The sequence below is a fragment of the Lygodium microphyllum genome, chromosome 8 (genome assembly GCF_053477565.2).
Source record: "Lygodium microphyllum isolate KBCC chromosome 8, Lygodium_microphyllum_v1.1.10, whole genome shotgun sequence".
Lineage (NCBI taxonomy): Eukaryota > Viridiplantae > Streptophyta > Polypodiopsida > Schizaeales > Lygodiaceae > Lygodium > Lygodium microphyllum.
In genome coordinates this window covers 117,283,163-117,305,459 of record NC_141142.1, presented here as the reverse complement: position 1 = coordinate 117,305,459, position 22,297 = coordinate 117,283,163, and the positions used below count along the sequence as shown (strand labels likewise).

At 46.0% G+C, this 22,297-nt stretch overlaps 1 protein-coding gene across 3 annotated transcripts in view; it reads left to right on the top strand.

Moving 5' to 3' along the window:
- Positions 1-22,297, top strand: part of LOC148032781 (protein phosphatase EYA-like) — a 126,037-nt gene that overhangs the window by 81,599 nt on the left and 22,141 nt on the right. For 2 of the 3 annotated variants that reach the window (XM_087683454.1, XM_087683453.1), the window contains exon 5: positions 3,270-3,452. In XM_087683454.1, the coding sequence (XP_087539580.1) occupies positions 3,270-3,452 (183 nt within the window). Of the gene's footprint in view, positions 1-2,761; positions 3,250-3,269; positions 3,453-22,297 lie in introns of those variants that run through there. The other variant, XM_087683455.1, reaches the window with a different exon arrangement.

Here is a 22,297-nt window from a genome sequence, read left to right as displayed (position 1 = left end):
GGGGTACAAATGCAGTACCAAACATGCTACTTTGTGCCCTAGGCATCAAGACAATGCTGCCATACATGGGGTTTCGCATATTTCCAGCCATACCCGAATACATTGGGTCTCACACTCCATGCATTGGTTGCTGCATACCATAGGGATTTGTGCCATACATTCCCCTATGTAGTCCTTGTCCAACCATAGCATGAAAAATCATGCTTCTATTAAAATATCATGGTTGCCTTATCATAGCATGCACGCTTTGCTGTCCAAAATCCATTGGATTGGCACTTCCGCGATGGCCTTGCATTTGCATTCCTTGCCCCGTAGGTACTAACTGTTTTATTTTTTTAGCATCTTTGGGAGTTTCAAATGAAGGGTTTGGCATTACTTCGGTGCATCTTGCTGTACCGAAGGTGTAGAAGACGTCTTCTTCTTCTTACCTTTGTTGACCTTCTTTGGAGCACTCGAAAATCGGGTAAATTGAGGATCGTTTGCCAATTCAGCAAAGAGATTTGCTGCCGTCCTCATCCGATTCTTAAACTGGTCATCAAATTCCTCTTCACTTTGCTGGTCATCAGCCTCCTTATGCCCGGAAGGCTGTGCATCTTGCCCAACAACAACATTTTCAGCTTGCTGTCCGTGGTCTAAGCCTTGTCCAAGGTCAGGCATTGCATTTCCTTCATTCCCATGTGAACGCTCATAGTGAGAGGCATCATCAGTGCTTGAGTCCATCTCACTGTATGAAGACATATTGTAAAAATCAGCACTAGCACAAAGCTTTGGCTTGCAATCAGGTGCCTCGGGCCCACCAAATCAAGGGATTGAGTGGTGTCCTGACAACGGAACCATGAAACTAGCCTTCCTCCTCGGATAGAGTGGTAAATACTTGATAACAACTTAATTACAGCAGCAAACAATAAATGCAAATCTGAAAATACAAATTTACCTACTGATCTTGGACAATGCACACCCGATTGGCCCCAAAATTGGCGCCCCTTTCGGCATTTCTTTAGCTTTATTGAAGAAAAAGTTGATTTATAATGGGATTCTCCCAATCCCTTTCGGTATTTCAACTCCCCTTGCTGTCCAAAGTGACCAACAAGTCTTCAATCTATTTTGCCCCTTGATTCGGGCACTTAATTGGCCTTCACCCACTTCGTAGACAATGGAAATGCCCCAAATTCAATGGCTGACTAGTCCTCCACCTGAATTCAGCTGAAATTCACCTTTAGCCTTGTTGAATCCAAGTCTTGGAGCTTCCAATTTTTGGCACGCTTCCCAAGCTGTTGCTAAACCCCAATTTTTGCTATAAATTAGGGTTTACAGCAGAGAAATTTGCAATTTCTCAGTCTCCAAGGGTCCAAATGTTGAAATCTTCGGAGCAAGACTGTGAAACGGTTGGGAGATGCAAGGGAAAGCTGTAGAGAGAGAGAATTCAAAGTTTTGTCGCAAGAATGACTGAAAATCAGTCAAGTGCAACTGTTGCCTTGCCACAACAGCATGTAGATGCAAAGAACTAAAGAAAATCAGTCATTTATTATTGCTACCCTGCCTCAACAGCCTGTAGATGCTGTCTCTTGCTGTTGATTGGTCTTCTTTTGTCCCTGGTTGCCTCAGAAGATTCTCCAATGGCTGCAAATCAGACCAATAGCCTCCTCTCTCTCTCTCTTGCAGGGCGAATTTATAAAAATGCCTCTCTCCAACCTCTAAAGACGTTTTTCAGTCTTGCATGGGCATTTTTGACAAGTGGCAGCCTTCGCAAATGGTTTTTCCAGCATTTTTCATAATTAAATATTAAATTTTAATCTTTAAATAATAAGAAGTAATGTAATATTATTTTGGTGCCTTGAAAAATAATCTGACTGGCCAATAATTAAATTGGCTAGGCAACTTCCATTCCCGAGTGTCTTTGGGCCATCTTTGACCATCAGATTGGCGTTAGGTACCGTTAAATGCCACTTCCCTAGTGTCACCAATTGACACTTATGGCCAAATGGATGACCTAGGCCAACAACTGGCACCAGATACCACCAAGTACCTGTGCAGCATAACTTATAGCAACTTTTGCCTTTGACGTCCCGTGATTTCTTCGAGTCGCGGGCTCGTAAATTTACTTTAACCCCAGTTGCATTTCACATGTGCAACATTTAATCATGTGATTAAAAATTAATCCATATGTTAAGTGAGGTTTCAAAAATACATGTCCTCATGATAGATTGAACACAAGACAATTAGCAAAAGTGGATAGTAGTTCCACACTCAAAACATACAAGTGCTAGAACAATAGAATGAAAGTACAATAGGTCTTAAGTTAGACCTATCCCTAACTCAACTAGAGTTAATTTAACTCTAGAACTAACTCTAGAAGTGGTGACACAACTTATTAATGTAGTTTTGTTCACACTACAAACCAGCTAACTAAAACATTGGGCGCTGCCCATAGAATTTGCAAATTCTAACACCAAATTAGGGTTTGGCTTATGCGACATAGACGCTCTCTAGGAACTCATTTCTTGTTAATGAAAGTTTGGTAATAATTGAGTTTTGGGACTGTAAGAAAGAGCTAATCAGTTTATAATGGATTGTTTAGCTTAACAATACCTACAAATTTTTCTTTTTCCAAAACCCAATAAAGATGCATAATGCTGATTAAAACAATCCTAGAGTGTAAGATCTAATTTGGGAGGGGCATGCTCTGTCAGCAGAAAATTCTCTCAAAAATAACTGGTTTATTACTGTCAACTCACATCGTCTAAACTTGACTTGTAGGCAGGTTCATCCAATTGAGCAGAGAGCAAAAAATTGATAAGAGACCTTTAAAAATTTCCCAGATTCTTTTGTCTATGCAAGGCAAGAGGGTTGGTTTGGCTGTTTATGAAGCAATTCAGCTTGGTGGATTCAATGCTCTTCCAAAGCAGTATTTTGTCAGGAGTCAGACTCTGCAAGCATTTCAGCTTGGTGGATCCAATGCTCTTCCAAAGCAGAATGTTGTCATGAGTCAGACTCCGCAAGCATTTTTGTGTTTTCACAACTTGGAAGTTGTTTATAGTATTACAGCTGACTGAGATTGTTATCCAGCTATTCCAGTTTTCTGTGTGAGCAGAAGGGAAGGATCAGGAAGCTGTTAGTCTTATGCCAGTGCTTATAAGAAAAACAATCATGACAAATCTAAAGCTGAGTTTTTAAATTATGTTGTGGATATTGTTAACAAGGAGTATGTAGTTAGTACTGCAAATGTTGCTGCCCTGTTTGACCTTGTTTTGTCTTGTTTGATATGTCAGGGAGGAGAATTTTGCAGCAATGTCTAGAACCATCCCATGGAGGCGATTTACTGATTCAGGAGAATGCTAGCATATGCAGTGCGTCCTCTTCTGTGAATGTTCTGGTTACCTCAGGGAACTTGGTTCCAAGCATTGTGAAATGCTTACTGTTTAGATTGGACAGATTTTTTGGTCCAAAAGATGGTAAGTTGGACTTCTAAAATCTCCAGTTGCTTCTACATACTAGTATTTTGAAGCTATTTGAACTTTTTTAAAAAGCTACCAGTCACTTGCTGTGGATGGTGAGTCTCGAGATTAGCATCCTTATATGAGCTGTTTCAGAGGAGTGACTTGATTGAGTGCCTGAATTAACCTGTTATGTTTCATCTATCAAAGTAAAAGTTATTGTTTTACATTGATGCCTTGACAGGTTATGTACCTTCTATCATGCAAAAGGTAATGTCTAATGAGTCATACATGTGGAAATTGAAATATTAGTGACTTGTATTTGCTTTTCCTGCTTATGGAGGCATTATAATATCCTCTTCACTTCCTCCTCCTCCTCCTCCTCGGTTGCTGCTTCTCCTCCTATGGGATAATATATTCTTTCTCCTACTACTTGTGCTCCTCCTCCTGCCCTCCCTTTCCTTGGCCTTGCCTTCCCTGCTCCTCCATTCCTTGCAGGTGGGCTGAATTTATGCAAGAATTGGATTTTGAGTTACACTAATGTACAGGAACAACTTATAAACCTGCTACTGCCATCAGTAGGATGTCAGATGTCAAATCCCTCTCTTTTCTGGAAATCTCAATAGACTTCTTTCTGTTAAGAGGGCTTCTAAATGCATCCTTATTGTGGTGGGTTTGATAGCTAGTCCAGGAGGGAGCCCATAGCTTGGATAGCTTAAGCTGTTGGGATCTTCTTAAGCTTGCTATGACTAGCTGAAGAGGATATCTGCAAGCAAATGTTCTTGAGCTTTGTACTAGTGGCTGATGAGGGTATGCACAAGAAAATTTTGCTTGTGTCCAGATGCACCTAATGTTGGACACACTAACATACTTTCAACTTTGGACTCAATTAGATCATAATTCTATTGGCAGCACATGATAATATTTTCTGAATGAATGGGAATGTCCTAGTGCCAAATTAACAAAGCTAAATGATACAAACAGGCAAGACTGCTTCCTGCAGAAGTTTCTGTAAATGTACTAGTATTTCCACGGATTTTGTAGTTGGACTCCTCAATACTACTATATGCCATGATGCAAAATGGGTTGTAGTGGACATATTGATCAAAATGAACCATATTATAACAACTAAGACATATCGATGAAATTATTGAAACAGCTCAAGCTTGTGTTTGCCACATTTTAAGCTAAGCAATGCCACACTCCTTGACAGCTACAAGAAGGCATGTCAGTGTACTTACAGATATAGAACTGACATGATAAGAACTGGCAAGTCTTATAAACTACCTTCAAGGTACATGTAATCCTGACCATTCTGAACTACCAAGAAAACAAGCAATCTAGATTCCAATTGGATTTTATTTTTGGAGTTTGCACTTTTATGTTCATCAGATGTTTCATGTTAGAAGTCAAAGGATGTCTTGGGATAGGGTTGATACTTCATTTCAAATTGAGGAAGTCTTGTGCTTGGAAGTCACTACTTCATTTCAAATTGAGGGAGTCACTGCTTGGAAGTCACTACTTATTTCAATGAGTTCTCAGTCATGTGTGCTTGTGTACTATTTTTATGAGAATGAGTTCAAGGGAAGAATCGCTTGAAGGTGGAAGTGAGTTGGGAGCTAAGAGTTACTTTCTTGACTTCATCCTTGAGGATATTATTGAAAATGACAAATCACTCATGATGAGTAAAGTGTTACATCTTGGGGCATCTTGGTATGTCATTGATGACCTTGGGCATTTGGTTGTTGGGTATTGGAGCTTGCGAGAGAGGAACAGCTTGCGGAAAGCTCTTTATGGGCTAAAGATTCATGGTTTCATATGATGGATAAGTTTCTTTGATCTCATGGATTCCATTCTACCCCTTCTGACCCAAACCTATATATACATACCACTTTATAGAGGGTCAGCTATATAACTTATTATATATTGATGGTGTTTTGATCACTGGCTGATACAAAGGGTAAGCTTTGCAGATGGAACTCCATGAGAAAGAAAGAAAGAAAGCTGTACTAATGTCTACAAAAGGCTAAGTCAGGGTTCTTGGGAACTCTCATGATCTGACCATAGAATTATTTGGCTGATGTTTATGTTCTGTGGCTTGGAACGTGTTTTGCCTTTAAGTAGATACCTGAAGAGTAAGATATATTGCCATCAGTGATGGAGAACTTCCTATAGTGAGAATCTAGCTAGTATTCACTCCAATTATTAGCTTTTACATCAGTGTGGCAACTTGGATATGCTTTTGTTTGTGTCAATGAGTCATGGTTACAGAAAATCTGTCATATTGTGATGTAACATTTTAGTCTCTGAGCAACAAAATCAGCTGTACTTTCTACTAGCTGTTAAAGATTTTGTGACACCTGGGAGCTCATAATTCAGGGTAAGAAATAATCTTCGAATGCCTGTTGTAAATGTGCTGAAAATGCAGAAATTATTATAATATTTTGCTGCTGTTAACAACAAAGGTCTGAGTCTGGGTTATTTGTGAATGTGTTCAATAATGCTACCAGAGGTATCAACTGTCCTGAGCTGGTTTACAACTTGTTAGTAGTCACTGTTTCAGACCTGTATTGACACTAATAGTCTTTGTTTGTCTGAGGTACCACTGGTCCCTGGTTGCTTAATATAGTGCGTTCCTATATTAAAGCATGAGAACATTGCTTCCGCAAGAGGTTGCAGGTTTCCAAACTAGTTTTATCAGTTATGTTATTGTGAGGCCAATAGTCTGGCAGTAGGTTAAGAAGATCTGAGACCTTAAGTAGAATTCTGCTTGTTTCAGGCTGCTGGTATCTGGATACTTTTGGATCTAATTGTCATTGTTGTCATGTCTAACCACCAGCAGGGTAAGATCAGCTGCATAAAGCTTAGAAGACGTTTGTAGGCCACGAGACGCAGGATGGTGGATCCTGGCATGTCTGCTGCTAGGACAGCTAGGATTGTTGGGCAGTAGGGAGATCTTTGGTTTTCCTCCTATGGTGTTAGCTTGGGGGTTGATAGAGAGCAGCCACCCAATTCATCGACCGACATGTGTCCCTTCAGTTATGTATGGTTATTTACTTGCAAGTAAGTACCATTTTGATAACTGTACATCGGTAGCTCATGTAGTGACATACGTTGCTTGGTTACTTGGTCACATGTATTGCCTATTTGGCATGCCTTATTGGATTATCTGACTGCAATCGCAGTTGACTGCTATGTTTTCAAGAGGGGGGTATGTCACCAGAATGTGAAAGAAATTAAAATTTTAACAATTACACATCAGTATTCTTAATTTAAAAATTAAATATGGAACCCAAAGCTCTTGGGCACGGTACCAAGATACATGGTTAGTGGACAAAAGAAAATGTCATGAGTTTTGTGGCTCAAAGATGGGGACCAAAGGAACTATAAAGAGCTGTGTAGCTCGAGGATAGAGTGATTGTCTAAGGTGGAAACGCAACTTTCAATTAAATGTGAATGTTCGGCCCAGTAAGAAGGTGGATTTAATGTCCAAGCAAGGGGCTCATGACTTCTGTATTTTAAGTAATCCCTTCAAGATTTAATGGTTTAACAAGATTCTCCAAGATTAAATGAGCTCTTGAACATCTTTCAGCCTTAAGGGTTTTTTTTTGGAAGGATAGACTTTTTATTATTTTACTTCATCTCTCTGCTTTCAGCTCCCACAACCTGGCTGTAGTAGTGCAGGTTTCAGCTATGGAGAATAAAAAACTATTGGGCAACTCCAGATCTCCATTTACACATTTGAGGGCTCCCTGCCCGTCGCGTCACGACCGCTGCCCTCACCCCCGCCTGTACCATCATGCCAATGCTGCCTCCGCCCCCGCCCCCGCCTATACCATCGCGCCAACTGGGCCGTCCCCGCCTGCTCCTGGCCGCAGCCCGCTTATGCCCGACTTGCTGCTCTGCCCACTCCGCCTACGCCCGACCTGCCTGTGTCGCCTGTGCCCGACCTACCTTTTCCTGCCCGCCCCGCCCGCTCTGCCTGCTCCTGAGCTTGTCCTGCCCGTTCCCGTTCTGCCTTTTCTGCCCCTGGCCACCCGCCCCCGCCCCGCCTATTCCCTCACCAATCCCCCCCTGTTGTGTTCCCCCCCCGCTAGGCAAGGCCTTGCCATCCCCCCCGCGCGCTGCCCCGTCTCCTCCGCCTTGAGGCCCGCCGGCCCCGTCAGCAAACCCACCACCTGCACAGAATATAGCAATTCCCAGTAGGGACGCGCAATGGAAACCTCTGGTCAGACACTGGTGCATTCTGCGAGTGCCCCCCAGTCAAACACCTTGCGCATCGTGTTGGGGGTAAAGGCGCCTCCGCCTAGCCACCCGTGTATTACTACACTGACAGTCACTACCACTGCACACTGCAGGTGGCGGGTGTCCGTCACCGTCACTTTATTATTTATTCTTTTAGTGACAGTTTGAATATAGGAAGGCCCGGTCACACATTGTGATTGTTGGAGTTCCCATTTCTTGTCTCTCTTTTTCTTGCTCTTGCTCTCTCGCCATAGCTCTCGAGTGCAAGCTTCGATCCTTCTCACCTTTCAACTGGTATTAGAGCACGGCTTCCCGACTCTTGAGCTTGGCTCGTGGCATTCTCAGCTTCCCATCGACTCCCCACTTGCATTGGGTCTCCTTCCCGGCAGCCATAGCTCATTCTCTTGAGCTCCCGTCACTCCCCGGCTTCCCGAGCTTCTTCCCGGCCTATTGAGGCACCATCGGGGCATTGACATTGAGATATTGCTTCATTATTTCAGAGATTTATTTCAGTCCACAGGTCCAGGCAAACAGGGCAGCCACCATTGAAGCTTCCAACCTTCATATCTCTTTGCCACTGGTTGTGGGCTGCTAGAGGCTTGTTCCCAGGCCCCTTTGGCTCATGTTTGAGCCCTCCAACCACTCCAGATCTGCCACGTGGACCAGCAGGACCAGCAGCAACCCCACGCAAATTTGCGCCTGTTTTCTGGACAGCCACACAATCAGCCACTTCAACTCCAGCTCCAACTTGGCATTAGGCACTTGTTCGGGCTCCATTTCGGGCTTCTTGCACATGTATTGATACTTGGCATTGATCCTTTGAGATTAGGCATTGATTGGTGGTTGAAAACAGTGTTTCAGGACTGTTATAAACAGTCCATAGACATTTGATGCTAGTGCTACATTCACAGTTTATGCCTATGCTTGTTTGGGCATGACTACATAACCGGTTTGATGCCTATTGCATCCCGATTGATTGGGGGATTGAAGCTACATGTCATGCTATGATTTTCGTCTGATTGTAGGGCTGGAAATACATAGTTTATAACAGTAAATGCATGTTGAATACTCTTGGGCTGAAGCTATCTTTCATGCTTTGACCTATGCCTATTGGTTCCGGGTGTATGTCTTGGGCTATGCTATGATGTATTGATTATCGAGGGATGACTTCAAGCTTGTCATTGGATCCGGATGCTTTTGGAAGCTTGAGCTTATTTCAGCCCACACTTATTGACATCGGTCTATGCTTAACAGTGGTCAGTGCTTTGACAGTTATATGCTCTTTGGGTACATGCTTACCCGATGCCTACAGCTTGATGCATTTGTCTTGGCACAGTGTACCATGTACTTGTTGAGCTTAGTGCTCTCTGAAGACTCTGCTTGGATTCTCATTTGCTATTCCGGAATCTTGTATTGGATGTCAAATTTTTTATTGGGATGTATATCTTGCTCATGGATGCTACCGACAGTTGCTTTGTAGCTGTCATGGTCTTGGAATGCTATTGAGGCATTGTCTTGGTTACCTGTCTTTGGTACTCTGACTTGGTTTGAATGAGCTGTTGAGCTCATTTATCCACCTTTTGTGCCAGTGGGAGAATCTTGTATGCTTGACCGACATTGAGCAGGAGGTTTATGCTATTTTGAGCATTTTGCAAATACTTGAGACTTTGGGATCTCCTACACTTTGCATGGTTCATGCACTGATATCTTGGAGTTGATTTTGACTTGAGCTTGGGCTTTGCACTCTTGTAAGTATACACCTATTGGTGTCAGGTCTTGCTAGTGTTATGTATACTTTGCCCTATTGTCCAGGGGGTATGCCTACTCATTGACGGATGCTTTGGTGACATGTTTGGGTGTTTGCTCAGGGTCTTGATGACTGTTTGGTGCTGATTTATGCCCATTTATTGCTGGTCATCTCTTGGTTGTCATTTCTTGACTTGGTGCAGTGATTTGGTCCGCAATTGCCTCTCACAATACCCTGCTGTCATTTATTACAGTAAGCATATAAGTCCGGACTGACATGGATTTTTTATGCTGAAATATTTTGAAATGATGTACTTTCACTAATACTTGGTGGACAGCAGCTTTGGTTACACTTTTCTCGCCATTTTCTCTCGATTTTGGTGATTTTTTGGTCATTTTCTGCAGTAAACAGCAAGCAATTTTGAACTATCTAGAGTCTTCCAGCCTGCATTATGGCGAGTTCGTCCACTTGTCATGCTATTTTCAACATCACTAAGCTTGATGGCACGAATTACTCTTATTGGAAGAGCCAAATTTGGTAGGTGTTGGTGCAGAAATCGTAGATCAAACCATTGAGGTTGAGCAGGCATCCGCCTGCAACTATATGAGATGAGGAATGGCTTGAGCTTGATGAGTTATGCAAGTCTACTATTGTATTATCTCTCACAGAACAGGTTCATTACAATGTATTTGAGGAAGAACAGAGTGCATGGCAGTTGTGGGATAAAATCAAGAATCTCTGTGACAAGAAAAGTCCAGCAAGTTAAATGTATTGACTGAAGCAGCTTATGGATCTGCGCATGAAGAAGAATGTGACTATGTTTGCTCACTTGAGCCAGTTCCATGCTGTACTCAAGAACTTGACTTTGCAGGATATCACTTTTGCAGAGGATGTCACTCCTCTTTTCTTGCTTGGTACTCTTAATGAGTCATGGGATGTATTCCGCACTGCTTTATGTGCCTCTACTGCTATCTTGAAATTATCTGATGTTGAGAGTGCTCTTCTGCATGAAGAGGTTAACCGTAAGAATTTGGATGCCTCTCGTGTGTCGCATGCTATGACAGTTAGAGGCAGGAATGATGGATATGGAAAGCATGGCAGTGGCAGTGACCGTGGACGGGATTCTCAGAAATCTTGGTCCAAGTCTCGTGGGAAGTCATGTAGCAAATTCCGTGGTAGGAATGCAGATGTTACTTGTCATCATCGTGGAAAAAAGGGCCATATCAGGCCACAATGCCATGAACTGCGTAATGAAAGGTGCAAAGATAAGGGGAAAGACAAAGTGCAGGATAAGTCTTCTGATTGTAGCATAGTGCCTGCAAAGTCCAGTGTTAAAATTGAAGAGATCAATGTTTTGCAGCCTGAGGATGTTGATGATGATTATATCCTTGCAGCTTCTTTTAGTGCTTCGTAGATGGCGGAGATACACTCTATGTATGCACAATGTTGGCTCTTGGACTCAGGTGCGTCCTTTCATGTGACGCCTTGCCGAGAGTGGTTTCATTCATACCGTACTGTTTCGGGTTCTGTGCGCTTGGGTGATGACAGTTCTCTTGATATTGTGGGTATTGGTGATATTAGACTGCAGTTTCCTTCTGGCAGCAGTTTTGTTATGCAGGATATACATCATGTACCTACTTTGACACGTAGTCTCATATCAGCTAGACAGCTTGATGACGCAGGTTATCATGTATCTTTTGGAGACTTTGCATGGAAGATCACTCGTGGCAGACTTGTGATTGCGAGAGGTACCAAGGTTGGTAGCCTCTATCCCTTGATTGTATCTGCTTCTTCCCTTGATCATGTTTTGTTTGTGGGTTCTATCCCACATGCATCTCTTTGGCATGTCCGTTTGCGTCATATGTCTTTGAAGGGAATGAAAATGCTCTCTGGTTTTTGCAGTACTTACCGCCCCTTGATTATGCATGTTTTGATTCATGTGAGCATTGTCTTTATGGCAGGTAGACTAGGTCTACGCATAAGAAGTCTGGTAGGCCACGCATGAGCGAGTCCTTGGCATTGGTACATTCGGATGTCTGTGGACCCATGCCTTGTCAGTCTATGGGTGGTGCAAAGTATTTTGTTACTTTCATAGATGATTTTTCACGGAAAGTTTGGGCTTATCCCATTAAACTGAAATCTGATGTCTTGGCTGTGTTTCAGAGATAGCTTGCATTGGTTGAGAACCAATTTGGGTATAGGCTAAAATGCCTGAGGACAGATAATGGGGGTGAGCATGTCTCACGTGCTTTTGAGCAATTATGTGATGAGTGGGGTATTAAGCATCAGTTGACCGCCCCCTACCCCCCCCCTACCAGAATGGTTTGGCTGAGCGAATGAATAGAACCATCCAGGAGCGTGTACGCAGTATGCTTAGCCATGCATGCCTACCACAGAGCTTTTGGACTGAGGCAGTTAATATAGCTATGCATGTCATAAACAGATCACCTTCTAGTGGTTTGGACTTCCAGGTTGCAGAGGAGGTATGGATTGGAAAACCTCCCTCTTATGCGCATCTTCGTATCTTTGGATGTGAGGCATTTTGCCATGTGCCCAGGGACGAGAAGTAAGCTGCATCCCAAGAGTGTCAAATGCATTTTCCTTGGTTATGGGGATGCAGGCGAGATGGGTTACCGTCTCTGGGATCCGCAGGCGCGGAAAGTCATCCGCAGTCATGATGTAGTCTTTCATGAAGACAAGATGCATAGACAGCCTGAGAAAGTTGTTGAGATCCGTAGGGTCATATTTCAGGAGGAGCCGAGGGCTCCCGTACAGCCAGTTGGACAGCCTACAGTTGCAGCAAATGCTCATGGTCAGGGTGTTGGACAGGCAGCTGGGCAAGTAGCAGAGCCTATCGTGAGATGGTCTGCTAGAGACAGACGTCCACCTGATAGATTTCAGCCCTCGATGCATTATGTCTTGGTTACAGATGCAGGAGAGCCTTTTACTTATGATGAGGCTATGCGCTGGGGTGACAGTCACTCCTGGGAGAGGGCTATGCAGTCTGAGATAGACTCCTTACATAAGAATGAGACTTGGGATTTGGTTTCCTTGCCTAAGGGCACGAAGGCTTTGCCATGCAAGTGGGTGTACAAGCTGAAAAGTACCCCTGGACACCCTAAGCCGACATACAAGGCTAGACTGGTAGCAAAGGGTTTTAAGCAGAAGCATGGTGTGGACTTTGATGAGATCCTTTCTCCTGTGGTTAAGATGACCACCCTGCGCTTAGTCTTGGCTTTGGTTGCTCAACTTGACTTGGATTTATACCAGATGGATGTCAAGACGGCTTTTTTACATCTGGACTTGCATGATGAGATTTATATGGAGCAGTCTAAGGGCTTTGCAGAACCTGGCAGGGAGCACCTAGTGTGCAAATTGAAGAAAAGTCTTTATGGCTTGAAGCAGGCACCTAGGGAGTGGTATCATAAGTTTGATGCCTTTATGCAGTCACAGGGCTACAGCAGGAGTGCTATGGATCCGTGTCTTTACATGAAGAAAGCCCGTGATGGTTCTTTATTGATTTTGGTACTCTATGTGGATGATAAACTGATAGCAGGGAAAGCTCATGATGAGCTAGATGCTCTTAAGGCTCAGCTCAAGAAGAGCTTTGAGATGAAAGATCTGGGACAAGCCGCTCACATACTTGGTATGCGCATTAGACGCGACAGGCATTAGGGACTCCTCTACTTGTCATAGAGGGAGTGCATTCATAAAGTCCTTGAGCGCTTTCGCATGCAGGACGTAAAGCCTATTGGCTGTCCATTGCCTTCTTATGTGAAGGTCTCACAGGCTGATTGCCCGCAGACAGATGAGCAGAGGGCCGAGATGGCCAAGATTCCCTGTGCATCCACAGTGGGCAGCCTTATGTATGCCATGATAGCCACTCGTCTAGATATTGCCTTTACAGTTGGTGTTGTGGTACGCTATATGGCTACACCTGGCAAGAAGCATTGGGATGCCGTGAAGGGTATCATGAGGTACCTGAAGGGCATTGTAGATATGTGCATATGCTATGGCAGCCAGGATACAGAAGTCATGGGATACACTGACTCTGATTATGCAGGACATGCAGATAGTAGTAAGTCCACTTCCGGCTATGTATTCACCTATGCTGGAGGTGCTGTTTCTTGGATGTCCAGGGTATAGAAATGCATGGCCCTTTTTACTATAGAGACCGAGTATGTTGCAGCCATTGAGGCTTGCAAGGAGGCCATTTGGTTGGGTCGTTTGGTTACTGACCTTGGTATTGATGCTATCCTTACACTGCATTCGGATTCTATGAGTGCTATTCAGTTAGCCAAGAATCCGGTCTTATATTCGAAGACGAAACACATTGAGGTGAGGTATTACTTCATACGTGGGGTCGTTGAGGGCAAGTCTGTTGATTTTGTCAAGATCTCGACTGACCAGAATCCTACAGATCTGCTCACGAAAAGCCTCTCTACAGAGCGCTTTGCCTTTCTCAGGAGGTTGATGGGTGTGGGATGAGATGACATTTTTCCTCATCCTGTTGTACATGTGTACATGTTGTACTGTCTTTCTTCTTTTTTCTTTTCACTCCTCACTAGGACAGATTCGCCTTTAAGTGGGAGGTTGTTGGGGATAAAGGCACCTCCGCCTAGCCGCCCGTGTATTACTACACTGACAATCACCGCCATTGCACACTGCAGGTGGCGGGCGCCCGTCACCGTCACTTTATTCTTTATTCTTTTAGTGACAGTTTGAATATAGGAAGGCCCTGTCACACATTGTGACTGTTGGAGTTCCCATTTCTTGTCTCTCTCTTTCTTGCTCTTGCTCTCCTGTCATAGCTCTCGAGTGCAAGCTTCGATCCTTCTCACCTTTCACATCGTCCTCTCTGCTGAACAGCCCTTAGCCATTCGGGCCACAGAGTTGGAGCTTAAAGAAACAACGATATTTGGTTAGGCAGTTGGACACTCCCCATCCAGGGCCCAACTTCGGGATTGACTTCACTCCACACTGCGTATCAGCACAGTATAGATTGTGGAGGCGGTCCTAATGGGTCAAGGGATCTTCATGGTACAACTCACCTTGGCAGACACAGCTCGTGAGCTACTGGCAAGTTCACCCTATGCTTCCATGAAGGGGGTCATCTACATGGTTCCTTGGTATAGTGGTTTCACAGCAGAGGCATTCGCGCTCCACAACAGGTTCCTTCGACACCTGGTCACCCTACTCTTCCGCGGATTGGTGATAGAGCATCGCCAATTACTCTATTGCCAGTTAGTGGAAGACTTTGGACAGCTCTTCGGCACTGTCCTTCCCGCCTTTTTCGCGGAAGCAGTGACAGCCGCAGGAGTCCCAAAGGTATGGGTGGCAGTGAAGGAGACAAAGAATATACTACACTTTCTAGAGATCGAGGCAGGTGGTCACTCTTTCAGGCAGCAGGTTATTGTGACTGGGCAGCTAGGGCAGTGCTTGCGTTGCATGACTTTGGACATCAGGCAGCAGAGTGCACGCGCTTCAGAGCCAAGGTGGCATCTTTGACTGTGGGCTGCGGATGGCTTTACACAGGTCCAGAGACGACAGAGGGGGAGACGGAAGGGGGGCCCACAGTCAGCTCCTCAGACACGGCCACGACAGCTTTGGACTAGGGAGTGGGGCAGCAAGGATTGGATCACAGAGAGGTTGCAGAGGTCCTAGCCGAGTTGAGCAGTATCTGCCAGGAGGCAGCCCTACAGGCCAAGCAACAGAGCTAGGAGGAGAAGAGAGCACTCCGGCGGGACCTAGCAACTGTGTAGAGATTACTACAGGAGGCACTAGGGGATTCCATCCTCCACGCACAAGAGGTGCGCGCACGAGCAGCCATCACCAGCCTAGAGGAGAAGCAGTCAGAGTTCTCATTCTACACCTTAGCAGCCTTGTGGGCGCGGAAGGGAGACACGATGTGCAGGGAGTTTTTCCAGGCACATCAGCCCCGCACCTCAGTAGAGCAGTTACGCAGCCTTCAGGATCAGTATGGGAGGACTCGCTCCAGCCCAAACGAGGTGATGGAGATTGCCACCAACTACTACAGACGCCTTTTCCAGCAGGAGACAGACTCAGCTAGAGGACAACAATGTAGACAACAGGTCTGGGATCACATCCAGTCCCTCATTATAGAGGAGATGAGATGCTCCCTCCTAGACCCCTTCACAGAGAAGGAATTAGAGAAGGCTTTCCACACACAGGATGGGCAAAAATGCTCGGGAGAGGATGGCCTCTCTAAGGCCTTCTTCACCACCTACTGGAAGGTAGTGAAGGACCCCTTACTGCTGGCTTTCCAGGAGATTTTCAGCTCAGGACGGATGCCAGGGAGTCTATCGGCAGGTCTTATCAGTCTCCTCACCAAAGGGGTAGACCGGTTGGAGCTATCCGAGTGGAGACCGATCACCCTGTTGTTAGTAGCCTATGAGGCACTGGCAAAGATGATTGGTAGACAACTTCGACCTGTGCTTCTAGACGTCATTCATGACATATATAGGCTTTGTCCAGGATAGGAGCATCCTAGACAATGTTTTTATCTTCTTTGAGGTGACAGAGTGGGCCTAACATAGTGGTCAGGGATTGGTTGTACTACTCCTGGACTTTGAGAAAGCCTATGACAAGGTGGACTGGGATTTCTTGGAGGGCACTATGGTGAGGTTGGGCTTCCCCTAGGCATGGATCCGCAGGGTCTCCGCACTTTACAGATTCGCTACCAGTAGGGTTCTCATAGGCGGCATGAGAGGGGAGGAGTTTCGGCTAGAGAGATCGGTACGGTAGGGCTACCCACTGGCCTGTATCTGTTTCTACTCTTTGCAGAGGCGATGTCTCACTTCCTTAGATCACGGATGAGCAGGTTACGCGGCCTCTGACTTCCGATGAGAGAGGAGACGAAGCTGTTAGACTCAGAGTATGCAGATGATACAACACTTTACATTGAGGACGATGAGTTGATGCTAGAGAGTGAGCCTAGCTCTTGAGGTGTTCTATACTGTAGCGGGAACGAAAATCAACTAGCAAAAGTCGGTTGGTTTCCTTACAGACCCGGACTCTAGCACGGAGTGGGAGGTCCACTTGGGATTTAGATGGGTGTGCAGAGGCCAGACTGTCCGTTACCTAGGGTTCCAGGTGGGACTCGACATCACTCTCGCCCAGCAGTTTCTTCCAGTCCTCGACTCGATTTGGAGGAAGACCTACTAGAGTACTGCTCGCCTTTCCCTAGCGGGTCGAGCCCTAGTGGTTACCCAGGTCCTCCTAGCGACGACGTGGTACATCGCCTCGTGTTGGTGCTTCTCCTCGTCCTGTGTAGTTCAGGGAACTTCCTCTAGGCCGGGTCAGACAGCTCCAGAGACTCTCAGGCCAAGGTGGCATGGGTGACCATCATCCGGCATTGGTTAGAGGGAAGGCTTGGGATCATAGACCCAAAGTATCAGAGTTTGGCCCTTTTGGGCAAGCTAGTAGTCGGCGGTCTCACACCAAGAGGGCAGACTTGGAAGATCCTACTATAGGAGGGTCTCCAGGAGTGTAAACCAAGGATGGGCGGTGATTGGAGACCGTCTTTTTGATGGATCTTCATGACAGCCCAAATCACGCCCCCCAGATCCCCCTTCCTACGTAGCTTACTTCGTGTGTGGCAAGGTCTTCGTAAGGCCCTAGTTCAGAGCCCCCAGGCTGCGAGGAGGAGATTGACCACCAGCCAGTGATTTGGAACCCCAAGGTCAGAGATTAAGAGGGGGTACAGATTGGTGAATGCCCCCACATCCAGTGGGCTGGTTGGGAGGCCGACCCGGCTCGCACTATCAGGACCTGGAGGGAGGTGTACAGGATGGTGGATGAGGAGGTGTTGCAGTGGGCATCAGGTTGCCAAAGAGAAGTTGAGTTGAGGAGAAGGGAGATTAACGCAGCAATACCTCAGGAGTGGCTTGGCTCCCTGATACAAGAGCTGATAGAGCCTGGGGAGGTATGGGCCGCTACGTTTTCACCAACAGGTATCCCGCTACAGGTGGCACGTAGAGTGGGCGGTGCTCCACATGGGGCCTTCACCGTATAGGAGGGGGGGAATTTGGCCCTTGACAAAGGGCAGTAGGATGAGGGGATAGCTATCCTTTCGTGGAGGAGGATTCTGGTGGTTGACCTTCAGGGAAAGACATGGCGGCTAGACCCCTATGTTTTCTGGGAGGAGCTCTGAGAGTGGCGCCTCTGGATTTGGGAGGACAGGTCACTTGATGAGCTAGAGTGGGATCCAGGAGAGTGGCTATGGCCGGCCACTGCGGTCGCCAAGAAGCCACTGAGGTTCCTGGAGTACACAGCCAGGATTGGCAAACACGTACTGATGCAGGAGGACATGGACTGGGCGCCATCGCGTAGCAAGTACTGGGCGAAGCACAACATCACAAATGCCTTTCGACGGACTTTCTGGCATCGCCTATGGGATAGTTAGAGGCCTAGGAGGGTATTGTATTTCTTATGGCTAGTGGCACATGGAGGCCTGGCGGTGGGGAGTTGGTTAGCCTAGATGTAGAAGGATGGAGGGTGTAAACGCTGCACACAACAGTTTCTAGAAACTCCAAAGCACTACCTTTGGTCGTGTGAGGCAGTGTTGCTTGTGTGGAGAGGAGCATGCCGCATCCTTTGCCGTATAGCACCTAGCCTTGGGTGTATCTCATGGGGAGCTTTCTGCTGGCAGGCAGTTAGCCAGGGCCGTCACCTGCTATATGAGGCTCGGATGCAGGACACAATATTCCTTATTGAGGCTGGGTCATGCGTAGTGGTCGGCTTGAAGGCCCTACCCATCCGCCAGGTACTAGAGCCCAGAGCAGACTGCTCTAAGGTATGGGAGATCGTAGGGAGCCTCACTGGATGGCATATCTGGAAGGCGCGGTGCTAGGAGGTTTTTGGCGGGGAAAGACTTTTTGTACAAGCGACTTTAGCAGAGCTCTGGACCTCCATCATCCACTCCCTTTGCAGTTGATGGGACCAAGTGCAAGGCGAGTCTCGAGCTCGTCAGGAGCTCCGTTTTCATTTTATGCGCGCTTGGGGCGGCCAGGACCTGTTTTTTGTGATGCAGGCAGGCAGCCCTAGATGGCGTTACACCTCCCCTCCATGGCTTCTTGCCCCCATCTCCCCTAGACCGCCTTGAGAGGCTTGTATACTTGATATATCTGTGACTCCACCACATCAGATCCAGCTAGTTTGTCGAGCATGAGCACTTCTTTATATTCAAGGTTTTTTCTGAAGTAATATAATTAGCCACACTTTATTTGCAAAAAAATATCTCCATTTACAGCAGGTAATTCTGTAGATTTTGATCTAAACCTTGTTGGAACAAGTTTATTCAGCATCTAGGGTTGGATATATCTCTCTTCCTCTGAGATGTCAAGCGACATGCTCTATTTTGACTGTTTGAGTTTCCCTTCCCTAGCACAACTGCAAGTTTCAAACTTTGCAGCTCCCATGACTACTTGTTGTATGCTGGGTTTTTGGATAGCTTTGTGCTATTGTGAGCAACGTCTTGATCTTCTCTAATGACTTCGATTCTCCTCCAATGAATTCTTTGTGTGGAGGGGATCGTTCTGTCCTATGGTAGTGGAGTGACGCACCTCTCCAGCAGGATAGCTGGAGCAGTTTCATGGCAAGCTGAGAGCTATACATCATGGGGCAGTACGAGACTCTCTGTTGCCACTCTGCTATGACCAGGGTTGGAATACGACCAACATCAACTTGGATGTTTACTTGAGCCACTTTTAGTGGTAGCCTGATCACCCAAGGCTGGAGTATCCATGGTGCGTCTAGTAGCTTGTGCATAGATGATATGATGTTGCAGGTCTTCTGGTGAGCATTGTGGTGGCCAAGCTCAGTACTGCATTCTTTATTTTGTTATATTGATCACCCTTGATTAAAGAGAGGGTGATAGCATTGCAATTTTGCATGTGATGGGCTTATATGGCCTTGTACCTGGGCTTGGGCTTGGGCATGCATTTTCATCACTTTGGGGTCACTTGTCTGTGCACTCTATAGTTTAACCACCCCCCAACCCCGCCCCCGGGCAATGTGTTTCCCCTGCATTTTTTTATAAAAGAGAGACAATCTTGATAGTTTTTTAAAACTCAGACAAAAGCTTGAAGAGTAACAGTGAAAGCAACCAAGCATTCATCAAGCCATGTTACAAGAGCCTTTAAATATAAACTCTTAGACTAGTCAAAATCTCTCAACGGCTGAACTGGAGGTTCATCAAGTTTGCTCCTTGACTAGTCCTTATCACAGATTTTTTAAAAATCTTGAGCCAAAATCCCTATAGGGGTCCATTTGCTGAAAAAGCCATTAATTTGCAGCATGACAGCCTTCCAGTCATGAGATACAGATTCAGCAGTTAAGCAGCAGGTACAGCAATATGTCCAGCTACTTGATCCAAGTCCCATTGACCACTAGATGTAATTCTTCATCCCCCTTTTGGTTCTTTCTCAACAATGTCCTTTAGCACATCCCTTGTTGTTGACCCACTGCTCTTACCAAGATGATACCTCTCAATATACTTTTGTGTTATGCTCTCTCAAGATTCTTCTTCTCCAGTTGTATATGTGCATTTGTGTAATGGTTTCTAGTTCAAAATGATCATAAAACCAAAAAATCCCAGATCTTTTCCCCCCCATACTGGTTTCGGGTCACAGTCATGTACCAAAACTGATGCAATACAAGACAACAAGATTACAAAAAGCGGGGCGAATTTGGACCATCATATATGCACCAAATACAAGGGATTCAGTGAACACAAAAGGACAAGTGTGCAAGAGGCACCCCGAGACTAGACACATGATCAATGGCCATGATGGGATCTCTGTTGGACCTTCACCGCCAGTGTCTCTAATACACCATCATCAAAGAAGTCACCTAAGACTGCAAAGGGGTTGGGTCACTGATGATCAGTTGGCAAAGAGGAAGACAAATCTTCATGGTGGGAGGTAGATCCTGGATACTTGGGGTCCCATGGAGTGATGAATCGACTAGTAGCATCAAAGGCTAGCTGAGCTGGAGGGTCATGGGCAGGCAGCAATGAGTGGCTTGGCTGTCGTTGCAGCTGCTGTTTGGATGGCAGTGGATCCTTGGCAGGATTAGGATGTTGGGTAGAGGGGGCATCTAAGGATTTATCGTGGTAATGGGAATAAGTGCGGAGGGGTTCCTCTGAAGAAGAAGGCTCCGTAGATACTGTAGACATGGTTGTCTCCTTTGCTTTCCCTTTGTTATAGCAGGCTTCCATCCATCCCTGTGGTTCCATGTCTGAAGAAGCAGCCGGCTACTCGCCTTTGGACTGATCGAGCTGAGCAACCTGTTGCTGGGCAGAAGATGAAGGCTTGTTTTGATCTTTGCTTGGGTCCATGTCCATGGGCTGATCCATGTGGGGACTCTTTCGATCAGGGCATTTGGCCATGAAGTGACCCAATCGACCACATGAGAAAAAAAGGGGCTGCATGCCATTACAGTTAAGGTGCAACCAATTGGGTCTCTCAGTGTTCCACAGCATACACAGATGATTGCAGTTGGCTGCCTTGAGACTTGGGGGTACCAACACATGCCCTATGGCAGCCATTGTATCCTTTAGAAGAGCCTAATAAACTGTTGGGCAACTCTCCACTTCCACCCATACCAGACATGCCTGCTTAAGCAAGCACTGGAAATCAGCCATTGGACGCCAAGAGACAATGTGCACTAACTGCTTACCAAAGAAAAATGGCTGCTTGCTAAGAAGAAGATCTCATGTCGAAGGGGAAAGAAGCACAAACTCATAGAATCCATGCTGACCGGTGAAGATCTCTTCCACACCGTCGATCTAAAGGATAGATATCAGCCATTTGACGGATCCTAGCAAGCATGGGAATCTGACCACCAGTGAAGAAAAAAATAACACCGTGCTCATGGAAAGCCAAAAAAGAGCAAAGAACCTCCTAAGTATGCACATTCGTGTCTAGGATCTCTTCCTCTGCACAGGCTGGAATAGCTCGATGGTTGTGCTTGGCATATCTCTCCAAAAGAGAATTCATAAACTCAAGTGATTGATCCGAACTAGGTTCTTGCAAATCATGTGAAGGAGAGGCGACTTGCGCATACGAGCAAAGGGAAGAATCTCCCACATCAAGGTTGTCAAGTGCAGAAGAAGATTCATCGTGGAGGTGCTTGCTGCGTTTAATCGATGGTTGGACAGTTAGGGGGAGTAAAGCCAACTCGCCAATACATGGTACCATATCCGCATATATAGTGTCTTCTTCCACCTCCATAGCCGGACTTGGAGCAACAACAGGATGTTCCATACTCTACATATTCTCCTTTTTTTGTTTTGCAAGTAAAATGTGGCTGATTATATTACTCAAAAAAACTGATTACAACAGAGTGCTCATGCTCAACAGACTAGTTGGAGCTGATGCAAAGTCGCCAATACATCATGTATACAAGCCTCTCAAGGCGGTCTGGGGGGGATGGGGGCAAGAAGCCATTTTGGGGGGGGGGGTATATCGCCAACTGGGGCTGCTTGCCTGCATCACGAAGAATAGGCCCTGGCCGCCCCAAGTGCACATGAAGTGACCTCGGAGCTCTTGACGAGCTCTGGACTCGCCCTGCACCTAATCCCATCGGCCGTGGAGGGAGTGGATGATGGAGGTCCAGAGCTCTGCTAAGGTCGCATGTGCTGAAAGTCTCTCTCCGCCGAAAGCCTCCTGACACCGCGCCTTCCAGATAAGCCATTTAGTAAGACTTCCTATGATCTCCCATACCTCCAAGTAGTCTGCTGTGGGCTCTAGTACCTCGCGGATGGGTAGAGCCTCCAAACCGACCATTGCGCACGACCTTGCCTCGACAATGAATATCGTGTCCTGCATCCTGGCCTTATACAAAAGGT